The sequence below is a fragment of the Takifugu rubripes genome, chromosome 1 (genome assembly GCF_901000725.2).
Source record: "Takifugu rubripes chromosome 1, fTakRub1.2, whole genome shotgun sequence".
NCBI classification, from domain to species: domain Eukaryota; kingdom Metazoa; phylum Chordata; class Actinopteri; order Tetraodontiformes; family Tetraodontidae; genus Takifugu; species Takifugu rubripes.
The window spans coordinates 10743116-10768284 of NC_042285.1; the positions used below are offsets into that span (position 1 = coordinate 10743116).

Genomic DNA, 25169 nt, shown 5'->3' on the forward strand with positions numbered 1-25169 from the left:
GTGACAGGTTGAGTTCATTGAGCAGGTTGAATATGTCGCAGGTAAGCCAGGTTTACGACCCATTCCTTGTCACTTAAAGGTGCTGCCAGTGGCAACATCTTCCCTGGGAGAAATGTCTGCAGCGGCTCCCGCGATTCAAACACTCTGGCCAGCAATCTACCCCGGGATAACCATATTATTCTGTGTACAATAGACGGCGTCTGTGCTCTGCGTCCATCTCCTCAAACAATTGCTCAAACACATGGTTAATATTGTCAAAGTCGTCTGTTTCTGACTCATTTTGCTCACCTGTGGGTTCAATTTTGGCGCGTAAGACGTAAACGAGAGAGTCCGGTCGTTTCTCAAAAGGTTTTTCAAACTAAAAGATCATTCAAACTCAGCTAATCCATAAAATCACATCTCCCTTTATTATGTCTTGCAAAGATTTTGAATGCGTGGTTATCAAAGAGTGTTTTAACAGCATCTCAGCGACCACAATTCAGATCATTTCTCTTCCTATACCTATACCTTCTCTTCCTATATATGTTTTCCTTGCTCCAGTGATTGTGTCAGTTCTTCCTTTATAACTTAAAGTTGTGGATTGCATTCTGAACAGCCACTCTCATGTCTAATTGCATGACTGGCTGGGGTAAAATGGACAACGCTGACTGCAGCGTGGCCCAGCTGAAATATGCCTGAAACATTTGAAGTCTCGGACAAGGTTAGGCAGATGTTTTTTAGATGTCTGGCACATCTGTTACAGTTGCTGTGTTTATTTTCGAAACACAGGATCCATAGTCTGATCAAGGGTCCAAATCTCAAAATGAGTGCCGGATAGTGACGCACAAAGTGGTGTTTTGGTTTAAGCGGAGACTCAGCAAACAAACTCCTTGATTCCAAATATTCTTGAATGATAATGTCAATGAAATATTTTGCATACAAGTCAATTTGGCTCATTCAGAAACTCTTCTAGTCATTTCACAGTATCTATCTAAAAGTACTCAGAATGGCTAAAGTTTTCAATAAACCCATCAATGCTATACGACCCCAAATTATCTCCAGCAATACAACTGAGAGCCGCTTTGAGCATTTCATCACCAACGCAGATGCCATGTTCCTCAAGGTTTTTAAATCCACTAACATCTTGGTAAATACTTTAGCACACCCATAATGTCACTTTCACTGCACAACATGACAAGAGACATGTGATCTGTATTGGACCGCACACGCGGAGGCCAATTTGATAGACAAAAGATGGACTGCAACAACAAGAGGATTAACGATTTCAAAGGCATCCTGGATTTTCAATGAAAAACTGGTTGGACTTTAAGTCTTGACCATTATTTATGTCACAAAAATGAGCTGAGATTGTTTTACAAAGCTGCTGTTCTATTGAATATTTCCACAAATCTGATTCTAATAAACTTATAGATTGTCACAGGGATGTTATAAGCAAACCTTTCTAAAATATTTTCATCAGTGCCCAGTTTCCCTTTTTTTGGGCTCTATTGATGTAAACATTTTTGTTGAAAGTCTGAGCCTGTGCACATGTTGTGCTCGGTGCCCCTGATGAGAGACAGAAAACAGATCTGAATCTTTCATGCAGTCCCAGGTTTTAGCAATAGCCTCATCTGCAAGACACAGGTGATTTTAAAAAGTGAATGTCATTTCCTCAAAGTCTAATCCTGTCCCAAATCTTTTCAACAACTGTCTGTATAGTAGGAGCAGGAAGAAGGAGCTGCCCCTGTAATTTCAGGTAAAATAAACAGACATTCCAGGGAAACGAAATGTAGAAAATGTTCTCTAACATTTTAGCCTGAAAAAAGAAAAGGAACAACTAAGCTTAAAGTCAGTAATCTTAAATTGAAATGGGATAATTTGGTCAGATTTAAGCAGAAGAGCAGAAGAGCTCAATTCAACAAAACCTTGGTGTGCGATTTTCTTTTTTAAAACAATTTTATTAAAGGTATTCATCAAAGTAGGCAGCAACACTTTCCTATTTCACATCATGATATCTTTAAAAATCCAAATAACTGAAGTTTAATATCTTAATCTGCATTTATAAAAACCACAAAAAATTTTCACAAAGTATTCAAGGGAACTTAAAACCTCCTTAACTTAGTGACTTATTCTTTTAAGTTTCAATAATTTCATTATCTGAGCTTCAGTAATAACAAAATGAGGTCTTTTGTCAAGAACCTGTCAAACAAAAAAGAACGGGTAAAAGCTAGGACCATTATGATTTACATGCTACATAAACACACAAAAATAATAATTATATGTACATTATATACTACATAAACTGGGTGAATTGAGGACTGTCTTTCTAAATGTAGAGGACAAATAATATAAAAAAAACTACGGGTTAATAAATGCAGTGGTCGTTTATAATTAATATGATTAATTGTCATGTTTAATTCTTTGCTTTCAAATGTATTTGAAACACACAAAAAAAACAAAGTTTGATTATCTTCAACAAATCAATATTTTCATTACACAGATAGTCACTTTTTTTGGAGGAATATCAGACCAGCTGATTCAAGTCAATGAGCGAAAAGAACATGGAAAAAATGAGTTTTATGAAAGAAGAATTGTGTGAAAATATGGAAAACTGAATGGTCATTGAGAGTCAGACCGAAACATATCGAGTCAATGATTCCTGTTGAATAAAATTCTATAGTTCAACGTTCACGTGTATTTTCCTTTTGCCAGCAGGGGGCAGTATCTTAGTGTATCATCAGGTTTTCTTGTTCAATAAATCTCCCGCAAGTGTCACTGTTTGGTGGATTCAGGAAAGCCTGAATTTAAGAACTGCACATAACCTTTAAGGACAAATACATTTTCAGTCTGATAGAGTCCCACCTGAGTCTGCTGTCCTCCAGCCCTGAAAAGACAGATATCTGAAGTCTTCTTGATGACTTCAACACATAAAAACACACACGAGGACTTTTTGGTGCACTTGATCATGGATTATGATCATTTCTTATTGGCTATCCTTCTCTTCCTGGTGGCCAGCATGTCATAGAAGGGGTCTCTGCTGATGCTTGCCCTACAGAGAGGGAACAGAAGGAGAAATCAGCTGATATTTTTGATCATTGGTAGCAGTAATATGCAGATCTGCTGACACCACATCAGTTAGAATGTTCAAATCCGAATCAAATCAAATCAAAACCCAAAAGACGCACAGAGATGATTGGGGTAGGGTGGGGGGGGTGGGAGTGCTGAGTAACCTGAACGATCGAGCATGCTGAGCCCACCAATCTGAAAAAGTGTCCACACTGTGGTTCTTTTTAGAGCTTTTTCCACTCTGACATGTGAATGAGGGTGCACCATGGAGTGTGTGTGCATAGCTGTGTATGACTCTGCTGACCACAAGGCAACCCGCCACTCCTTCTGCCGCCACAAGTGACAGCGAGGTGCGATGTGTGAGCTGTCCAGCAGTGACCGTAAGAGACTCACACCTTCACACTACTGACACATGTCCGTGAATCTGGGTGTGTGTGTGTGTGTGTGTGTGTGTGTGTGTAAGACCGAGGTGGAAGTGAGCTCATTCACCAGAGCAGAAATCACCGCTGAGTTATCAGCGTGGACGTGTGGGAAACAGAGACATTATTTAGTCACGGTGGTCGTGCGAGGGAGCGCGTGAGTGTGTTCGCGCTCATCTGCACAGTCGCGATCAAGCTCGCAGCGCTGTGTGAATACATGTTGGTCTCACAGCCAAGGTCAGGCATGAGAAAACGCCACCTGGGAGCAGCTTGGTGTTGGCTAAGTGCCCTCTCAGTGTAAATGGAGCCGCACTATTGCAGCATTACTTACTTGATGGATTTGATCCACTCCTCTTTCTCCTCCGGTGTGGGGGCTGATATCCTGTACACGACATGGTTGCCCTCGACGACCCGTCCATCCGCCTCTGTCTTGCAGGCCTTGATCACCTGACCTTTGTGGTTGGGGTTGTAGAGCTCAAAGCAGTTCTGGGGAAACATGGCGTGAGCAAAATCAACAACTGTGTTCCTTATTTATTCGATTTGGGCATGTTGCTGCTTACAGGCTTCCTGGGCTCGTCTACCTCTCTGATACTGAGGTTCTCCAGGGGAATGATCCCACGAGGTTCTTTATCCTGAACACAACAGTAAATTCAGCATCAAGGCATCATTCCCAAGGTTGAATCATAATTTATACTTATGCACCACTTAGTTCTATGAGCAGTAATATTCTACACTGACAGAGTTAAAATTAAAGCTAACTTGGTGATATGAGCCAAGATAAAAGATAAATGCTTTTTTCTAAGGATGCTGGTCATGTAGAGGACAGCACCCAAGGGAGAAGTAACACTACACCCCTTCATTTACCGGAGACTGATGTTAGGTAGGTTTCAGCAAGGGGGGGAAGACCTTGAGGAACAGCTTTGTGTCCTGCTTGTCATCTTCCGACTAATGAGGAGGCTTGATGGAGGGGCGGGGTGTGGAGGGGTGTGTGTGCGTGGGGGGGGGGGGTTGAGACGGCTGCTCACAGCTGGCTCTGTATGGCCTATCTGAGGGGCACGTGTGTGGTGGCAGGGAGGCGTTCTTTAAAACCTGGGATTTTGGGGTGAAGCGTGGGGCGACAGGCTGCAGGTTGGGGGAGGCAGTTGGTCTTGTGGGTTAGTGGCAGCAGATGTGTGCCAGAAACTTTGCAGATGTTTCCCATGATGCCTCATGTTAATTGCTGGAATGAGGATGTTGATTTAGGTCAGAAGGGATACATCTGTTAAAGAGGAGAGCTGGAAGGCAAAGACCTATGTTGTCAAGTGTGTGTGTGTGTGCGTGTGTGTGTGTGTGTGTGTAACATTATATTCATTTGAATGCTTACTTTAGCGTGACTTAATGAGATGAGTTAAACATATTAAAATGAACCGATTGCCAAACCCAAATCTGGTTATATGTTGGAAGCACACATGCATTCACACACACACACACACACACACACACACACACACACACGCACAGGGTTTGCCCACTTACTGTTGTGTATTCAAAGTAATAGAGGCAGTTGTCGGTCAGGATAAACCACCGCCTCTTCCAAGTCTTCACTCTGCCACCTGCACAGAAAACCACAGCACAAATGCCTTGAGGTGATCCAAATTCTAACCTGCCCAAAAACCCCAGCTCCACGTGCCACATCTGGTCCTGCTTATCGTCTCTCTGCTTTATTAGCCTGAATCACAGGCTGCAAACTCCCTTCGGCAACCCCCTCCTTGTCTCGGGAGATGGATGCTAAAGACGGTGGGGGAGGGGGAAGAGGAAGTGGAGGGGACGGCTTGTAAAACCTGTTAGCAAGCATGCACGTGAGTACAATTTAAGGAATAAAACACTGGCTCCTTATGAAGAAACAATCTCTCCATCTGCCATCCACCCCATAAAAAGAAGATTACTGGGATTATTGGATTTTCCGTTGATTACACTACTAGTGATGCAATGAGTGGTTAAACTATGTAATCAAAAGAACATAATGTGATCCGTGTCAACGTACAGTCTGCAATATGTGTACCATAATACCATCTTTGCTGACTTGACAGATTAAGCATAACGCAGACTTTACAGATTTACATCGTGCAATGTTCTTTTGACCCAGATTTAAAACTGTCTATATTATGCATCTGTTTACATACATATGCCCTGATTCTGATTCCCACATAAAACAAGAGTGTCAAATTTCTTTTGCAACGTGTATTTTTTATGCTATATGAACTTTTTAAATCTTGTAATTTACGACACGATGTGGAAGATGATAGATTCCGATAAACCAGCCAGTGAGAGAGATTATAATGAGATTATGTTGCTACACAGCTTTGTTTCAGAAAAGTAACATTTGAGATTCAAGTGTTTAACAGACCAGCTGAATGCTTCATTATGTAGAGACTCTGAAGACAAAGCTAAAATTAGCCTGGAAACCACTGCTGGTGCAGTTTATGGAATAAAGCACAAAAGAGAGAGAGGAAGATGGGAATCAGCACATTGAGGGAATGCAAGGATAGCAGAGCCGAGGAGCCCTTTCCATAGGTGTCCTGGTGGACACTGGAGCTGATGATGTGCAGGAAAGGAGGCATGAAATGATCGGATCAGCTAACCTCAGACTGATCTCAGTCTGTTCAGGAAAATGTTATTTGAGTCAGACCAATGAGTAAACAGCCCCAAAGGAATAGTAGCTATCTTATTGCCATAGCTACAGTGTTTCTTAGATTCTTGCCAGCTGAAGGGATTGAAATCAATTCCATATCAGCAGACAAATGTGGAGTTGATGTGAAAAACAGTGTATGATAATAACTGAGCTTCAGAGGTGAACTTTGGCTACACCTCCATATTTATTCAGTCACAATAGGAGGACAACTGTCTGCTGACAGCTTCTATAAACAGAAATATGGGAGCTCACACTGCATAGTTCACACCACACCCGTGGAGCTGTGATTTCAGGAACACCTTTTCGGAGCTAAACTAGCTCTCACTTGTGATATATGGCCAACTGCTGAAGTCCTGGTAATTAGAAAGGTGCACGGTACAGCAGACAGCAGCTATAAGGTTTGAAACACCAACTTATCATATTCTATTTTCAGTTAAAGTGAGTAAGCAAGAAAGTTTATGCATAGTTTTAAGATATTACAAACTAAGATAGCCCATCCGCTCACAGAGAGAAGCAGAAAAAAATCTGATGTGTTTTAGAAATCACTTTGATGCAGGAGTGAAGGAGAAAAGAGACAATAGAGGCATGTTTTAAGAGGAGAGATGATATAAATGTGAAATGACTGGATAGATCTAATTTTCCAGAACCCTTCAGATTTTCCAGAACCCTTCAGTTTCTTTTCTAATGTTGAAATTGCTAAACTATTTCAATAAACATCAAGCAGAAACAATGATGCTTCTGCAGAAGACACACCTGGTGTTCAGAACCAATAATGTAGATGCAACTTGTGCCTGAACACTTTCTGGCATCTGATATTAATGTCTAAAGTTGTTGATAATTAATGTGTTGTTCTGCACATTAGCATGTGCAGTGACAGTGCTAGTGATGCTGTAATGTCCTCATCAATCATAAGCATATCAAATGTTTTGTAAATAGTTTTATAATTATGCTCTGAATGTCACATTTTAGATGTCACACTTTGCTGTTGTTTGCATTTTTCACTGATGAGATGTCGGCATCACTCTCCCATTTTGAAAAGTCAACCCCGGTGCACGTACCTAGCTTCAAAAGCCAGCCTTCTCTGTCAGGATTGAAGAACGTGTGCGTCAGATCATTCCCATCATCCTCTGGGATTTTGAAAGGCTCATTTTTGATGCTGTCATAAAGGTTCTGCGGGAGAGGAAAAGCACAAACAAAAGGTAAACAGAGAGGGAAGTGGGGAGACGCTGTGACTCGCTCATCACCACCCACACACGCTCATCGTAGTCCAATCCTCACCCTGAGAAGCTCCTCTGGCAGATCACCTCCCTCATTGATGCCTCTGTTCATGGAGATAAATCGCTCTACGGGGGGCTTGTCCCTGACGTTGGGGTTGTGCAGGCTGGTATTCAGCATGATGATAGCAAATGACAGCACGTAGCAGGTATCTGAGAGCATCAATGAAGAATCAAACGGGTTATTTCCTGTGACTGTGTGCTACATGATGTCTGTATTTCGATAATCTGTTGCTGGAGATTTATTTCATTCAGCCACAGTGTTGAAAACAATGGACACTGTTTTTATGGGGCAAACAACCATATGAAATGGCTGTTTGCCCGGCATAGTGGCGTTAATGTGTCCTGCATCAGTGCAAAAACACGACCAGACCAAAACACCCAAATTCTTCACATTCCTTTAATTCGTGGGAGTTGAAAAAATTCATCTTTAGCTGTGTGCTCTTTACTCTGGAGGCCAGAACCGTCTGTAATAAATCAAATATCGTCTGATCCAAGACACATTTTTGGGGTTTAATCTGCCCCATGAATGAACCCCCCCAAACACACAAAGCGTTGCACCAATGTAAGATAAAACGTTTCGCCCCCTTAATATAACATTTTTTTCTGCTAGACAGTAAGTTAGGGAGAGTAAAATGGGGGTTAGTGTTTCAGTCTAATGTAAAACACACACACACACACACACACGCACACACACACACACACACACACACACACACACACACACACAGCACTGGCTGCCTGTAAATGAATCATTCATTCGCCTCTGTCTATCTCCTCTCGCTGACATACTTTGGGTCTCTATTGTCTGCCTAAATGGAGACGCTCTCTCCAAAAAAAAACTGGAGGAACCGCGCAGGCTGTTGGGCCGGACGGCCATATTAATCAGAAAAAAATAAGATAATAAAGAAGGTAGTTTATCATCAGAACATGAATCACCAGCTCCCACCATGTGGTCACATGCACCTTCAGTTACACAAGGTGACTCTTCTTCAATAATTCACCATCAGTTGTAGTTGAAAGCTTTGTTTTAGTCCGTGTTCCATTCCATCACATCGAGTCTAATAAATAATGAACATGGCTCGTTTGTTGTGGGTTGTTTAGTCTCGCTTCATCTCCAGCATGTCAACAGTGACACGCAGCTACCGTAATGAGATAATCCCCACTGATCTGTAGTCCCAGGTGAAGCCGGGATGCTACGATACTGTCAAAAAGGCCAAAACGGCAAATCCATTGACCATTGAATTAAATCCCTTTATAATTTTTTTTTAAAAAACAGCAAAATTGATTTTAACCTGACAGAGACAACATTGGTTTTTGTCTGAAAGCAAAAAGCAATCTGTCAAAATGAGCTAAAACAGCTGCACGTGTAGTTGTGACCAGATTATCACAATGAAAGAGCTCAGAAACTTTAATTGAAATAATTTAGATACAACAAAAAGCAATGGCCGTGTCACAAAAACAGATGAAGCTATCGAAGCTAACCTGTCGACTGGAAGACTCCGGGGTTGCACTGGCAGTACCGCGAGGCAAATGCCTCCATCATGCGGTCGATCTTCTGGGCTTCGCCTGGCAAACGGAAGCTCCACAGGAACTGCCTGTAATCAAAGGGGGGGGGGGGGGGGGGGGGGTTATTATTTCTGATGCCGCGGGTCAGGGTGCCGAAGGTCCCTCTGCTCACCGTAGGGCTTGGACTAAATTGAGGTCCGCAAACTCGTGCAGCTCCACGAAAGCCTGCAGCACCTTGATGTTGAAGTCGTCCCTGCGGGAGGAGAAACGACGTCATGAGAAAAGACTTGGACCCATATTTCCTCCGCAACAGCAGAACTCTCAACCTGAAGTCTCTTGACATTCCTGTCGTGTTTGCAGCTTTATTCACACCGGCTGCTCCGAATTCAATCTGGAGGCAGTTTTAACAGCTGTCCGCTGCTGGTTGTTTCTGCACCCCGAGGAGACGGGTGGGTGGCATTGGTGGTCTGACTGAGGGAAAACAGGCCAAACCAAACTTTCTGGTTGCAGCATTTTTGGTAGAGGAGCAGACAGGACGGCCTGTGTGAAGTGGTGGCGGTGGCAGCCTGCTCAGGTACACCACCGCCCCGACCTGGACTGGTGCCTCTGGGCTGTGTAATGCAGAGATGAAACCTAGAATTCTGTGCTGTTGAGGAAAAGCTGTTTGATTGATGTTTATTATTGCAACACTGTACTGACCAGGGATTAAACACTATATAAAACTCATGTAATAAGTACAATTTTGCCGAGGGCTGCCAGACTCACTTAAATTGAAAGAACATTCATTCCCAAGGAAATAAGAGGGGGATTGTATGTCACAAACAAAGCTGAAGAACGCAGAGATAATGAAAACTATCTGTCACCTCCACGACCTGTTTTCCTCTCTTCATCTCCGTGTAATGATAGGTTCCACCTCCTTAGACAGGCTCCATTAGTAGTAATTACTGAGTGCAAACTCTCAGCCTATCCTGAGTGTTTCCTCTGGGTCGGAGGCCTCTTTGATTAGTATGTGAATGGAGCCTGATGCCGGCAGCCTCATTCACACTCATGTTGTGTGCCCCTTTGTCTTTGACGCAGGTTGGATGGTAAATAAAGCAGCCAAGCGGCCTCCAGCTACGCCTCTGTTTGGATATGCAGTCAGTCAAAGCTACAGAGCCCTTTTCATTTTCTCTGTGACATTTCCTCTGCTGCTACTCACTGACTGATGTCGTTGTTGCTCAAACATCAACTGCCTATCAAAGATTGACACCTGTGATGCCTCAGATTTGCTCAGATCAAATGTTATACTTTATATCGAAATGGTGGAATTCTGTAGTTAAATAAAGGTAGCTTTTGGGCTGTGGGCTGGCTATATATTAGTGAAGAATGGGGAAATTAGCAAGGTAAAGTGGTAAAGGAGGGTTCAGAGTGGCAAATAGGTAAATGATGGAGGAAACTAGCATGTAATAGATGCCTCAATACACTGTTGAATGGAGATTAAAAAAGGCCACGCTCCCAGCTCACCTTCCTAGGCTGTCAACTGTTTAAAGGGTTGAAATTGAAATGCTCACATCTTATAAATACTAGACTAGACTTTTTTTTGCCTTGTTGGACTATGGAGAGCTGCTTTATATGAACACTCCTGATCAGTTTATAAAGGAATCAGATACTGTTACAGCTGTGCTTTGCGATTTATTACAGGTTGCTGATATCATGTACATCACTGGTCCCCGTAGGCTCTCTCACTGGCTGACTTTTATTTATAAATCTATTCTTCGACCTCTGCTCACATATTTGTGTTTAGAGCACCACTGACATGGCTGCAGTGTATCAGATGGAGGCTCTGAGAGTCAGAACTGAACTGGACAGAAGCGCCTTTAAATGTTCTGCCCCCTCTATCTGGAATGACGTACAGAAGGAAATGTAGGACAATTATAAAGAACAGAGGAACAAACTTTCTGTCCACTTTAAAATGTTGCACATACATTTTGGTAGAGCATCGCTCCTCTTAAATCCAGCTCAATCTCACAGAACTGTGGATTTGTGTTTGTACTACGAGGGATAGTAACCAGGTTTTGTTGTAGTTCCTCTTTTCCTTCATGTTGTTACCACCTAATCTCCCCCTCTGATAACACCATCCATCTGAGCAGCTGCAGGACGTTCGTTTCCCTTCATTATCTGAGGGTTTGTGTGCACCTGGACAAGCCTTTTAACTGCATTCTAGGTTCACATGGGCAGACCACAACAGCCTACCCACACTGTTCCTCTTCCACCAATAAGCCATCATTCCCTTCTCTTTATTTATTTTATGTAAGGAGAGCGCTCTCCTGCGGCCTGCCCTGCCTCACCGCTCGCCTAAGTAGTCTCCGATGACCGTCTTGTTGAGGCCCTCCCCTTTGTACAGGAACTGGGCGATGTCTTCGGGGGTTTGCTGAAGGAGGTCGTTTTCCAGCAGGAACTGGATTCCCTGAAGAGGAACAGGAGAAAACAAGGGAGGCTGTTTAGGTTTCGCTGCTGACAGGTCTGGATAGTTTGATCTGATTTAAAACAGGAGGATGCGCTGCACCTTCTTGGGATCCATATTGAATTTCTTCCTGCCCATGGCGATCTGTTTGTTTCTCTGAGATGTTTTACTGCAACACAGAATCATGATGGTTGAGATTTAAATACATTGTAACACAGAATAATCCTATAATAAGCTTAATAATATTCTTCAGTTGTATTTGAGAACATGACCTCCCACTACATCTGCCATCTATTTACTGATTTTGAATGTGTGTGTGTGCGTGTGTCACAGGTTAGGACACAGTGACAGATGAGAGGACAACACAGATGTGACCTCAGTGACAGACACATGCAGCGCGTGTGGCTGATGGATTTATACGACACTCAGTGTGCCGCATATCAACTGTCAGTGTTTGTTTAACACAGATGCTGGACGGGGAACACACAGCGTCTAGCCAAACGGCTGTACACACTAGAGTCAACACAAAGGTGACAGGAAGGTTTGGTCAAACAGTTTGTTTATCGAAACAAGGCAGGTTTGCTAATCTGTTATCAGGACTATATTTGAAGATTTAATATTAAAAACACAGTGTTTTAGCTGGATAAATATAAAAGAATTCTAATATTTAATTGCAAAACGGGTTTTTCACGGGCTGCAAAGGGCTGGGATACACGAGCGTGTCATCTACCTTTCTCCGATGCACGTCAGCTGCTCGATCTCCGTCATGACCTCGGCTATTTCAAACTTCAATCTCTGAAAGAAGAGTGCGACAGGAGAAGGCAAAAAACTCAATTTTCGTCTCTTGACGCGGCGCATCTTAGTTACAATGCAGCACTAATCAAATATGGCTGCAGATACACATATCACATCCATTCACACATGCACACGCTCACCTCAATATCATCGAGAAGCTCCCTCTTCCTGCGCCGGATGTTTGTCAGCTCATCCCTCTCCTCCAGGGACAGGTCCTCGGGAACTGAAAGACATGATGCAGATAGTAGCTCACAAATACCGTTAAGTGCCAGAAACTTCTGAAGGTGGAAAACTGCTCGGCTCTCATCACCAGCCTCAGCGAACTGGAAACACTGTCGGGTTTTACACAGTGCGGCTGCAGTGACGCTTATCAAACAGCCAGCACACTCCTGCTAATTAACCAGAGGAGGAATGCAAAGGGTCTTAATTATTTGGCCCACTCCTTCCTCCTCCAGCTTGCTCTGGGGAATTTCTATTAATGAAACCATTTCAGATTAAATTTTCATGCAGAGGATTTGGAAATTGAACATCTACTCAGTCTCGATCTCGTGGCCAAGAGGATTTTATCGTTTTTTTTTTTTTAACCTCTCTGCCTTGTATCTTGTTTCATTTGCACCCACACACACACTTTATTTCACATTTTTTATTCATCCTTCTCAAGCCTTTTGCCTACATGTTGCCAGTCGAGTTGCAAATACAGGATTTTGTTACTCCCCCTCACAGCCAGGAAGCGGCGCCAATTAAAGCAAAATAAGGTCAGTGGGTTGAAGAGGATGTATGCAGCCTAATTTTAATCCAGCAGCACTGTGTTAAAGGGAGCCGCGTTGTCTCAAGAATGGTACTCACATTAGTGCTGAGACAAAAAGGGCTTCCTAACCTTGTTGTTGAATCCTGAAGCTCTTTGACAAGAGTCAGCTGAGGAGAGGAGGACTCCAATTACAGATACGGTCAATTCTTAGATTTAAATCTAAATTTGAATGTTTTTTTCCCCTCTCACAAGACTCAATAAAGCACTATATTGAAACCATGAGCCCCCCCCCATGGATGCAGCACTGTTCTTAAAGCAACGTTTAGTCCAAATTTACTCCAATCTCAAGCCATTAATGCAGCTTAAATGCATCCAAGGCTTTCACCTGCTTATTTCAGCATTTCAATCTGGGTTTAGTGTTTTTCTGAGGTTTTAACTGTTTATTCTGCAGTCATGTGTTTTAATTGAAAAAGAAACCTCCTCTTCAGTCTGTTCTGTGGAGCTTCAGTCGGCTTCCTTCATAAAACAGACTCGCCACAGTTTGCAACCAAACCACTAATGGGATCGTCGTATGCTTACTTTTTGATATGTTGTTTGCATCTATAAATTACATGTTTTGTGCCAATCCACATTATTTTTTGGGTTGCACAGAGGGAGTCATGTGCCAGCAGGAGACAGCACCCTTTTTGGTTCCAGTCATTAGCTAATGGAGATATCTGCAGGCACCACAGCTGCAATCTTCCTTCATCACAAATCTAAAGAAACCACAACATACATGGAAACACCTACAATTGCAATGAATTTCAATATCCTTACATTTCTTCTAGTGAACATGCTGCATCTCAGATAAAAGAATGGACAATAAAACCTCTCCAAATGCTGCTGTTCCTTCTAATCTTGTTTAGTGGTCAGGGGCTCCTCCATAGAGGTGGTCCTCCAATTATATTATTAACACACTTCCCCTGTGACCTTCCATGACTCATTCAGGAAATTAGTTTAGTGTCTTTGACAAGCACACGGGGACAAAGCTGACCGTTGCCTTGCTACTGGCTTTTACCAAACCCAGCCATGTTTCAAAGATAATCTAGTAAAATCAATTAGAGTGAGTCTAATTGATTGGGAAGTGAGTCATTGCTTCATGGTAAAAAATCAATCTTGTGAAGGCCTTGTCATCTACAGTAGCTGTAAGTGGTGAGGCATTGCTTTTAATTTCTCTATGAACATGGAAAATCCTGCTGTTAACCCTGTTTTTAAAGGAAATATGCAGCATTAGAGCTCAGATGTGTTCTGTATCTGATCAAAGGTTGAAGCCATCCAAAGGTTTAAACTCCAACATGTTCCACAGAGAACAAGAGAACACTCATTTCACCCCTAAACACAAAATCCCTCAAAATCTACTTTCAGCAGCAAATCCCCTCATGCTCTTCACACCCAAAAGCAACAACTGTCCCTGAAAGCCGAGGCTAAGACGGCATTAAGACTAATATTGGGAGGCTTTATCGCACAAACTCCACGCTAACTTTCTGTTTCATATCTTGTGTAAAGCAATTTCATTCAATCCGTTCCATGACTACACAACTTCTGTAATGCCTGGATTGATAGCAGCTGTGCAGGATGAAGAGTGGGGGTCCTGAGAGTGCATGGCACTCATGTAAATCCTGTCCTCACTTAACGCTGGCTGTAGTCCCAGTCTTCACTGATTCATGAGAACAGGAGGATTTGTCCAGAGCCACTAGCGACTTTAGCGCCCTAATGCCTTTTGCAGTGGGTGGGCATCTAAAAAAAATAAAAAATAAATTAACCCTGTTACCCCATTTGGCCCGGCAGCAAAGAGGAACACGTGCACGGAAGGAGGAAGATGAGGGAAACATCCTCCAGATCGCAACTCTAATCCGAAGCGCGTCGCTCCCAATCCTTCCGTTGACGATGACGAGCTTTGCAGTCTGGGTCGTACGCAGCGACGGACAGAATAATCCCGCACGTTCGCACCGTGAGCCCGACACGAGTCTCTCAGAGCACCAGTGTGATGTTTGACAGTGGATCACCAGACGTTGCTCGAGCACCTTTAACCTCATTTTTCTCTCGAACTGTGGATGATATAATGTGCAGCAGAGCTTGCAGGGGCAGGGAAACAAAGTTATTGATGCACAGGGTCAAGGGTCACGTCCAACTTCACGCTGCACTTTGTCCAATGACTCGAACCTTTTCCCGGCTTGTCCGTCTGAGGCGGACACATTAATAACCGAACAAACCCAGGGTTCTGCAGTCATGTGATTTTATAACAGACATTCTCCAAGAACAGCCCTGGCCTGTTTATGCAGACAAGGTTCGTTTTGTTTCTCTTCACCCTTGATGCAATGTGTTTAACCCCGCGTTCTAGTTTTGCTTCATCACTCGGTGAATGTTATTTTGGATTTTAGTGGAAAAAACATAAACCTCTACACAAAGTCCTCTCTTGGGGTTTAATTAAGACTTTTACATCAACAAAGCACCAGAGTCTTTGGGGAAAGAAATAGATAGAGTTGTATTAGATCCCACTTCCTGCTGAAAGGGGAAATAACCTAAACCCATAATGTATTAATCAAAACATGGATGTTTGCATCAAAAAACACGCGTGTTTCTGGATTATTTTCATGAACACAACACTTGTGGCCAATTACAGCTGACACATGACAGGAGAATTGTTTTTAAAGCAGCAAGCAGCTGCAACACATAACTTAAGTTGCTCCAATGTAAAAAGAATTCCTGCATTTATAGCCTAAAAAAATATTATTTGTGGTCACACTTCCAAATTTCGACCTGCACAAACATTTTATGAAGGCATTCTTTATTTGATCGTGTAGCAGAGGAATTAACAAATGCCAGAAAGGAAGAGAGGGGAAAAGCTATGCAAAAAAAAAGCTTCCCTTTAAAGTAGAATTCCCGATCAATGGATTCATGTGGCGTTTGTGGTTGAGAAATTGCAGGTTATTACAGCACTCTGGGATGTGGCCTGTACAGTAAGAATTCAATCATAACAGCTCTGGAGGTTTGCGTGAGAAAAGAGATTTGGGGGGGGTGGGTGCTGATATGGCTCCTAGATTTTAAACACTGCTGGGGTCGTAGGGAGAATCTGGGGCTCAGAGAGCTGAAGAGCCTCCACGCTGATTGCTCTGGTTAATCTGTACTTTTTGGAGGGGACCCCTGCTGTGAGTGCATTTGTGCAAAATTGCATACGAGGTGGTCTGCACACCAGGTCCTCCTCATATCACACATCTGCTTGGCATCAGCGCGACGAGAACGCTGCTTTCAACAAACAGCACGAGTGGAATCTGCAGGGCTTCCGCTGCCATGTGCTGCTGGCCAAAATAACCACGATCTGCTGATGTGATTGGCCTGAGAATGAAGTAGATGGATGAAGTCTCTCCATCCAGGAGCAGCATGATCTGCTATCATGGAGCGCTGTCCAAGTAGCCTCCAGTTACTCAGTTCCTGGCACTGTGTCTCATTTAGATTAAAAAAACAAGGTTTTCATTTTTAAAACCTGCCATTATGTGGCTATAATGACAACAAAGGGGGTTATCGCGGTTGTGTTCGTGACTCCCCGCTTGACAGACGTGGAGTTGACGGATCCTGACACCCCAGTGACCTTCTCTGGGGGTCAGGTGATTGGCAGGAAACAAATGAGCGTAAGGGATTTTCTGATATCAACACACCTCTATTATGGAGGCAGACAGCGTCCTTGGCAGCAACCTGACAGCTGCAGCAGGTCCTTCTCATTCACTAAACCATCATATTTACAGAACTGTTTCGATTCTGATGGGGTGCAGATGCCAGCGCACAGCTCTGAGTCAGGTTCCAGCCCATTTGAAAGCTCAGGAAATCCCTGTGACGACTGTGCGCCTGCCTGCAACAACAGTGACTCTGGCAGATCACCTCCCAAATAAGACCAGAACTACTGTTGATCAAAGGAACTGAAACAACCCACAATGTGGACATGATCTCTCTGGCTGTGAGCACAGTGCAGGACCTTGCTAATGGATCTTAAGTATTAACTATGGACCCGTCCCCTGGCTACCTGCTGGATCAAACAGCAGCGGCACCTTTCCTGAGCCAGGGGAAAACCCAAGACAACTCTAGGAAAGGAACCCGGGAGGAGTCCAAAAACACCCTGGCGGCCTCTGAACACATTCCCATCTCCATCCTGTCTGTATGGTCAGCTGGTCTCTGTTTTTCCAGCACATCTCCAACAGCCTTTTTATCTGTCTATGTTCCTCCCTGGCTCCCACTCATTTGATTTGCTGCTACTTTTGTCTCCCATCTGCCCTTTGCCTCACATTTAAATGGCTCCCCCTCTTGAAGCTCTTCATACAACAGCAGACATGTTGCCTTAATGACAAATTGCCTATCAGACATACACACACTTCCATGGTGATGGGACCATGTCAGGAAGCCCCTCTCCCCTAATCAGGTCCACATGTAGACCTCTCTCTGCACACAACCAGTGCGGCACAGTACGAGCTCCAACAGAACCCCTCTACTTATCACGTGCCAGCACTCTCTGTTAGAGTATTTGTTTTGCTAGTACAGTGTTTTGCTAGTACAGTGTTCTGTACATTTACCTCTTTAATTTTGTTCCACAACACTTGATGTTGACTGTAAAGTGTATTTCCGAATCCTCACCAGCCTGCCAGGTTAATCAACTGTTTTAGCAGTATTAGCTGTGTTGCCTAACTAGTATTTAATAGGAGTAGTTATTATAGATATGTTATAGTAATACTATGACATTTAGTGTTGCTGAGTCTCACTTGTTAAATGTAAAGCTGATTTTTAGGACAAAAGGGTAGGAGAGGTAGGTTTAGGGAAGGTAACAACCTTGAAAATGTTTAGAGAATAGCAGTTAAATAAGCATTAATGGCAGCACAAGCACATAAGGGTCGTTTCTCTGCTACAGCTAGCACCTCAAAGCGTCCGCATGGCAACATGGGATGCGGAGAAGAATCATCTGCCGCTGAGCCGTTCAACACGTTTTGCACCAAACTGGTCAGCCCGACATCCTCCCACACACTCAGCCACAGCCATAATAAACACCAACGTCCCCCTTTTCTTACAAACTAATCCCCTTCTGTACTAGATGCTAGGAAATTAAAGCGGTGTTTATGCGGGTTTTCCCTCAAAGCCACCTCGGCTTAGGTTTCCTTGTTGAGCAGAATGTGATATGAAACAATAATATCAGTAAGGCATGGAGCTGAGCAGGATGACTGTAAAAGATGCAGCAGATAAAAGAGAGGTGGGCCAACAGATAATGTCCAGAGTTGAAAAACAAAGAAACAGGCCAAAAAACCTTAAGAGACAACACAAGCAGATGGGAATAGCTGGTTTAGGGAAAGTAGAAGAACTACCCTGCATTGTTCTGGGAGAGAACTGTAGAGTCTGACAATAACCAAGAGAGAGCCAACTGTCTGCCCCCCCTCTCAGCAAACTGACTTTCAGCCAATTTGTGCTTCTGTGCTTTTTCCACTCCATTCTACTATACAATGATGCTAAAAAAAGACACATGACTAACAAAAAACACTTAGGAGTTGAAGGCTCCAGATTGTTCACCCATTACGAGGCTAGGCTCTGTCTGCTCTGTAGGACGTAAACCGAGCGGAGAAGCGCCAACTCTGATTAGCCCACGCCGTAAACATGCACTAATGAATTCCATTCAATATGGCAGAGGCCAACAAATACTTTTATTCAGTGTGTATTCAGGCTGACATTATTTTAGCTGCCTCTTGGGAAAGTTTTAAAATCCCTGCAGGAAGCAGGCCTCCAAGTTTGGTTCCTGTTGTCTGCAGATGTGAACGATTTGGTGAACATCTGCTAGAATATCACGACTCCTGGCATCACAGGCTAACAAGCACTTTTATTCCCAGTAGAAAACCAGCTCATCCTGGCACCTGTGCCCTACTGTGCGCTCTACACTTCAATTTTGGGTGGAATGAATCACCTCAGAGGTGATCGGAAGGCTCCCAATAAATGCATTCAACACTTATTTACCTGTCTTTATTCATCTACATCAAACTGAGTTCATATGACTCACGCTTGCCACGGGTAGAATGATGTTTTCAGATGGTGCCAAGGCTGCTGGAGATCAATTATGAGCCAAAGCAAACCCGAGCACCTCCAACAGTGTTAAGTGATGTGTGCAGGACGACAGGCCGCAGTGGCTTTCTCTCGTCCTGTGCGCTCCGACACAACTGGCAAGACTTTGACAATCAGACGTGGTGGTGAGACGCAATGAGGAATTTCCAACTTTAAAGGCTTCTGCAAGAAGCGGTGGAAGAACAAACAGGCAACTATTTGCAAACACTGCGGCACAACACTTGTGAATAATAAAGGCTGCGCTTCGGATTTAATATGAAATGAATTATTTCTAGGAGTAGTCCTTCAGCATAATGTGACTGTGAACTTGTCCCGTTGTTACCTCCCTCATTTTACAGCGGTTCTGTCACAAAAACAGGCCGCCCTGGCTGATGACAGTCTTAAAAATCCAGTGGTAAAAAAAACAGTTGCGGGTCTCTCAGCCTTATTCTCATAATTGGACTGACAGACTGTTATCGGACTGAAGCCTTTTGTTTACACCACACCAGCTTGGAGGCCTTCAGACCACAAGGCAGTTTGGATTATCTGTGTGTGTTTCAACAGTAGCGTGTAATAACTGATATGAGGCTCTGGGCTGCAGCCATCACGTGAGTGATAATCCACCATGGGTTTGCATTAGCAGGTCCGTTAGGTTTAGCCATATATCACGCTGCTCTGAGGTCCAGTATTTCCACCACTGTTATCCTGACACCAGTGTGAAATGCAAAGGTTTTATTACCCTGAAATACATCAGGTGGTTTAAGGTCGTCTTTATTCACCACTGGGTCGTACACAGTCATTTGGGGTATTTTCACCCATGTATCAATGGGGGGGGGGTTGCATGTGAATCTATAAGATCTGGTGTGGTGGAAACTGCAGCTTTTTTTCTTTCGTGTCTCTTTAGGAAACCCTGCCTGAACCCAACCAGGCTTTTTTTTTTTTTTTTAACAACTCCTCCTTTGTCTTCAGGAACATTTTTTTTTTCTGTAGGAAACAGACCATCCTGGTTCTCAAAAACCTCTGTGTCCCCAGCCTCACATCCGTCCATCCATCCATCCATCCATCCCAGCCTGACTGAGGAGGGGGGGAGGCGCGAACCGATGAGAGGAACAAGGAAAGAAAAAAGAAATCCACTCACCGTGATTGTCTTCATCCATGCTGACTGATGGGGGCTCGCAGAAGGTGTGTACGGCTGATACCTGGCTGGAACCGTCTCAGATCGACCGCTTTGCAGCCGAAACGTCGGCGCTTCTCCCGCTGACGGAGCGGAGCCGGAGCCGGAGCCGGAGCCGGAGCCGGAGCCGGAGCCGGGGCCGGTGAGCAGCTCCACCGGGGACAGAGGGCGCGTCGATGCGAGGGGCGAGGAGGGAGCAATGGTCTCCGGTACGAACGGGAACTAGAACAAGGTCCTGATTCACAGGAGGGACGTTTCACGGGAGTCCAACGGCGATGCTTCCCCGCTCCATCCTCAGCTGCTCCGTCTGCGCTCACATTCGCTACGCTGCAGTGACGTCACGGGCCCGCCCCCAACCCTCGCGCGCGCGCGCAGGCACACACGCGCGCGCATACAGAGCTTCTCACCCACCAATGCTTTGATTCGATTCTTTGGACCTCGAACGCCTCTTGAGGCCTTCCATGAACGCAGATATGTTTTGGTCCATATGGAATCAATAATGGGTCAGACAGAGGGTCTACAATTTGTCTACAGTTCATAATTCTGTTCATAACTCTTCATAATTCCAGCAGTGTACAAGATTTTGCTAGAATCAACTGTTGAGAGTGTTGTCAGACTTCAGTTTACATTGATGGCAACATCCTGTTGAAGAGTTCTGAAAACTATTGTTTGAAACTTAAAACTAAACCTTAAAACTGCTGTTACTGTTTTTAGTTATTCAGACAACACTGGGCATCATTTTGTTTGTTCCTTTTATTTTAAGGCAGTATGATGGTGCTCCTTTCATCTCATTCCTGTTCACACACAATAAAGAATAGACCGTAATAGCAGAAACCATCTTTAATGTCTGCTATAAAACCTGACCAGGACTACATGATGAAATTCCTGCTGCTTGGGCTCCAAAAACAGAAACTCCAAATACTCAGGTGGGATTGTTTCCATCTGTGAGTTCACAGATAAAAAGCTGTAGCCGGGGAAATTGCGGGCCAGACCAGAAGCGACACACCACATGGAGACATGTCCCGAGCCGGCGTCCGGTCCAGGGAAGCTCTGATGCACCTTTGGTCTCCTCTTCAGCCTCACCTCACTCACACTGGCAGAAATACACCCCAGAGCGATCTATTTTATATACATCTATAAACGGTGTGATTTAAAGTTATGAGTTTATGTGTTTTCTTTTGAAGGCCATTAGAACAGTTATGCAACAAGTGCAGAAACAGTGGGGCATCCCTCCATTTGCTCGGGTACAGCTGCTGAGTCATTTCCTGCCGAGGTACCTGCTGCCAGACTGGCACCTCTGACGTAAATGTCTATTACAATCGTCCGCTCTTCTGTACACCAGCGATGACATCATTGTTCCTGGATTTACTCCCATTTCCATGGCGAAAGTGACTACACGACCTCCATTTCTGTTCATTATGAGGCTTGTTTTTATCAGAAGAGACTCGCTGCTTATGTTGATGATCTTTCACATGCTAACTCCTTGCTTCTGTACAGCCAGATGCTCAGTGACACACCAGAAAAGGGTGTTTGCACATCATTTAGTTCAGGGTCCAACATGATTAGTCTCATGACATGTTACAAGTTGTGCTCTTTGGGGGGGTTTTGTATTCTTATAGAAGATGTCTACTTACTGCTGAAATACACACTAAAAGAGAAAATGATCTTAAATCCGCCCAAAAGGCTCCAGGCATCAACAAAAACCAAATGCACGGCAGTGGTGACAGTTTTTGTATGCAATGCCATAAATCCCTCCTCACATGGGCCGGAAGACCCGCCCGCAGACATCAAGTTTCACACGACGTCTCCTTCACACGTCTAGTATAAAAACTAGTGTGTTTGTATTCAGTGTTTCAAAAATAACCATTTTAATTTGCGTCTAGAGAATGAAAGGTGTCAGTTTTGGATCAAAGTCTGTGTTTTGCAGACGTCCAAACCAGTACAGGAAATGGATCCTTTCCCAGTTTTGGCTGAACTAAAAGGGTGGGGTAGATCAAGGCCGCCACACATCATAAAATTGGATCATTTCCACTGAATCAACGAAATGCTCAAGAGAATGTATTTGCTGTTCTAAATGTGCCCTGTGTTGCCAGGATTAGGAGCATTTGGAAATGAAGTCTCTGTCTCCCTGCTGCATCGGGACTCGATCTGGTGAAACAGACATAAAACGGAGGCGAGCTCGTCCCTCACAACACTTCAAGTGAATTTAAAAGAGCAGCATTAATATCAGAAGATCCAAGCGTCAGTCTTTGCCCCTTTGATTAAATTTTAACTCATAAACTCGGTCTCAGTCTGACGTCATGTTCGCCTGCTTCCAGCATTTTTAACTGTTATAGGGCTGCAGGGAGAGAAAAGATTATAGATGAACTCCATATTTCTCTGGGAACAGGATGCAAGGCAGCCATGTGTAAGCCAAAGAGACATCACACAAACACATGAGCAGCACACACACACACACACACACACACACACACACACAAAATGGTACAGCAACAACAAACCTTTTCCTCTGAAACCTTGTCTGTCTCCAAGTGTCCACATGACAGCAGCATGTGTGAAAGGCAAGTTATCCATTTCCTCTATTGTCGCCAGGGGGAAACTTCTCACTGCAGCATCCACTCAAGATGAGAGGACAGAATGTGGGAAGCAGAACACAAAAATAACAGGCACATACTTTTGTCAGACAAACACAAGAAATCAATCAATGAAGCTGCATGTGGAGACGTTTCAAAATGAGGAGCCGAGCCATAAAGCTTACGTGATTTCACATTAGAGTGATTCACTTGGATTATATGATGATTTGTCAGTATTTTTCTGTGTCCCTTGACTGCTGGTACAACTGACACCACCTTGTTTCTTTGTGTCACTAATGGAAGTCTCCAGCCGGTAAATCGTTGAGAAATAATCTGCGCTGTCGTGTTCCTAAGAACTCAGCAGAGACTCGAGGGTACAGCTCAGTGTCTGAGGAATTTCTGAATCCTGTCTGCAAACTTCAACACATTCCTGTTGATGGAAACACACATTTCCTTTCTCACAGTGCTTGAAATAAAATGAGGAAAGCATGTTGGACATTGGACAAGAACTTCTCCTCACATGTCCAACGCCAGCATGACTCAGCTGGCAGACGTACACGCAGAAGTGAATCAAGTCTGCAAGTCAGTGTCAGTGCAAAGCACATGTTTGCATGAACCTGTGATATCAACATGCTGTGAAACTGTAAACCTCACACATATCCATGCTTCATGTGATAGGGGATTTCCATTACGAAGCACACTCTGGTATTTAGATTTTTATTGCCTGCAGACTGTCATTCTACTTCATTAGCTAATGGAAGCACTGTAGCAGGGGTCATTAAAATTCAATGATTATTTAGAAAGCTAATAGTTGATAATAGTGATCTGCTGAAATGCCCATTTAGGCTGCATGCTGCAGGAAGATCCTGGAGAGTGTGTGACAGGAAGTGAGAAAATACAAAAGATTTTCCACTTCATTAAAGCTTTTTAATAGAAATGTATTCTTGTATAAAGGAATTAAAATTTTTTTTTTTTAATGTCATTTCAATTGTCAGATTAAAATAACTGTTCTCACTTCAAATGAAAACAATGAAGAGCAGATCAGATTCTCACATCATAAGTGGTGTGACTCTTCAGGGTGCTTCATTTAAATGCTGAGACTACATTAGGTAAAATATATTAAATTATAATCTTGCATTTCTCAGATCACACAAAATCATTCATTATACATTCTTCTGTAATGTATTTTCGCAGTTTGAGATTGTGGTGTCCTGCAGTGTGTCTCTACACTTTTTCAGCCTCCCTGATGTGCAGCAACAGGCCTTTTTATCCCTCATTAATCTGCATTTACCCCCCCCCCCCCCCCCCCCGACGGGACCACCCCCTCACTAATGGTGACGTTTATCCTATTAATGTCTTGTTTTCTGAGAAAATCCCCCAACAACATAATCCAAAGTCAAAATCACTAATGCATGTCTGTCCTCTATGTGCGAATACGTTGAAACTCTGCTCTATTCAATCTCTTTATGTACAAAGATAACAGTTAGTTTCTGTAGGAAATGAACGGCGCGAATACCTAAGCGTATTTTTAAGTGAAAAAATCCGATATCTCCTTTGTTAGATTTTACTAAAAGTGAGAACGTGTAAACTCAATTTTCACCGTTAGTAACTGCAATTTTAATCTAAACCGCAAGATGGAGGGATTTTGCAGATTTGATTTCTTTGTGGTAAGAATGTTAATTTGTAAAATGCTGGAGTTTATTTTGACTCCGTTTTGCCTCGAATATTTCATCTGATGTATTGTGTTTTAATATGACACATTTATTTGTTGAAAGTAAACTCCATCACAAAATGTATGGGTTCATTATGCAAACCTCATGGTTCAAGCAAATCTCAAGCAAACCTTATTATATTAATGAGAGAACATACATTAATAAAACACTCGCGTATTACTTGCATATTTTAATTGACGATTTTATTTGACGACGTCATTACTACTTACGAGTTTTAATTAGGTCACTGAAGTACGGGCTTGTTTGTGATTTATTTAGATATAAGGAGTCCACACAAATAATTAATAGCATCACAGTTGCGCGGAAACACATATTTCTAAGCAAAGGCAAAAGCTCTGGAGGACAGTACTATTTGCAAAAATAAAGGGAATATACAGTATAACAAATAAGTATATAATACCGCCATGTATAATCGTGAATAGTCAAATTGAGAACTCTTCATCATTTTACTTTCGAACCACCACAGATAAATGCAGTGAATGTTGACGGTTGACATTAAACTTTTGACTTTGCAATGAAGTGAATTTATTCACTTTTTCTTGTCGCTCCTGATGAAGCGAACAAAAGCGTGGATCTGAAGTAGCGCGTGATGGCCAGCGGGTGTCGCTGTTTGACAGGAACCAGTTGAGCGCGTAGCGGTCCAGCTCTGACCGGATGTGACTCGCGGGGATCTGGAGCTC

The 25169-nt window shown here is 43.4% G+C and overlaps 1 protein-coding gene across 5 annotated transcripts; it reads right to left on the reverse strand.

Moving 5' to 3' along the window:
• Nucleotides 1–1921: 1921 nt before the first annotated feature.
• LOC101063633 (cytohesin-3) lies at nt 1922–20578 on the reverse strand. Of its 5 annotated transcripts, none has more exons than XM_011604353.2 (13): nt 20148–20578; nt 12297–12379; nt 12092–12156; nt 11464–11530; nt 11246–11364; nt 9091–9171; nt 8895–9007; nt 7414–7562; nt 7194–7305; nt 4980–5056; nt 4025–4096; nt 3796–3950; nt 1922–3028 (listed from the first exon to the last, which is right to left on the reverse strand). In XM_011604353.2, exons 1-13 carry the CDS (start codon nt 20164–20166, stop codon nt 2956–2958), a joined length of 1185 nt encoding a protein of 394 aa, XP_011602655.1. In that variant the 5' UTR covers nt 20167–20578; the 3' UTR covers nt 1922–2955. The 5 variants fall into 5 exon arrangements, 4 of the variants coding, with proteins under 4 accessions (XP_011602655.1, XP_029702792.1, XP_029702806.1 ...); XM_029846932.1 differs by lacking the exon at nt 20148–20578 and adding an exon at nt 14715–14994; XR_003890710.1 differs by lacking the exons at nt 1922–3028; nt 3796–3950; nt 4025–4096; nt 20148–20578 and adding exons at nt 4140–4683; nt 14715–14994 and having other exon boundaries at nt 4980–5231.
• Nucleotides 20579–25169: the final 4591 nt, after the last annotated feature.

Excerpts from the sequence above, each read along its gene's own strand:
- LOC101063633 (XM_029846932.1), bottom strand. The coding sequence starts at position 14,979 with ATGAGGTTAAAGGTGCTCGAGCAACGTCTGGTGATCCACTGTCAAACA. Across the intron at positions 12,380-14,714 it reads TTGCTGCCGGGCCAAATGGG|TTCCCGAGGACCTGTCCCTG; the intron begins GTAACAGGGTTA and ends CATGTCTTTCAG. Across the intron at positions 7,563-8,894 it reads CGGAGTCTTCCAGTCGACAG|ATACCTGCTACGTGCTGTCA; the intron begins GTTAGCTTCGAT and ends TGATGCTCTCAG.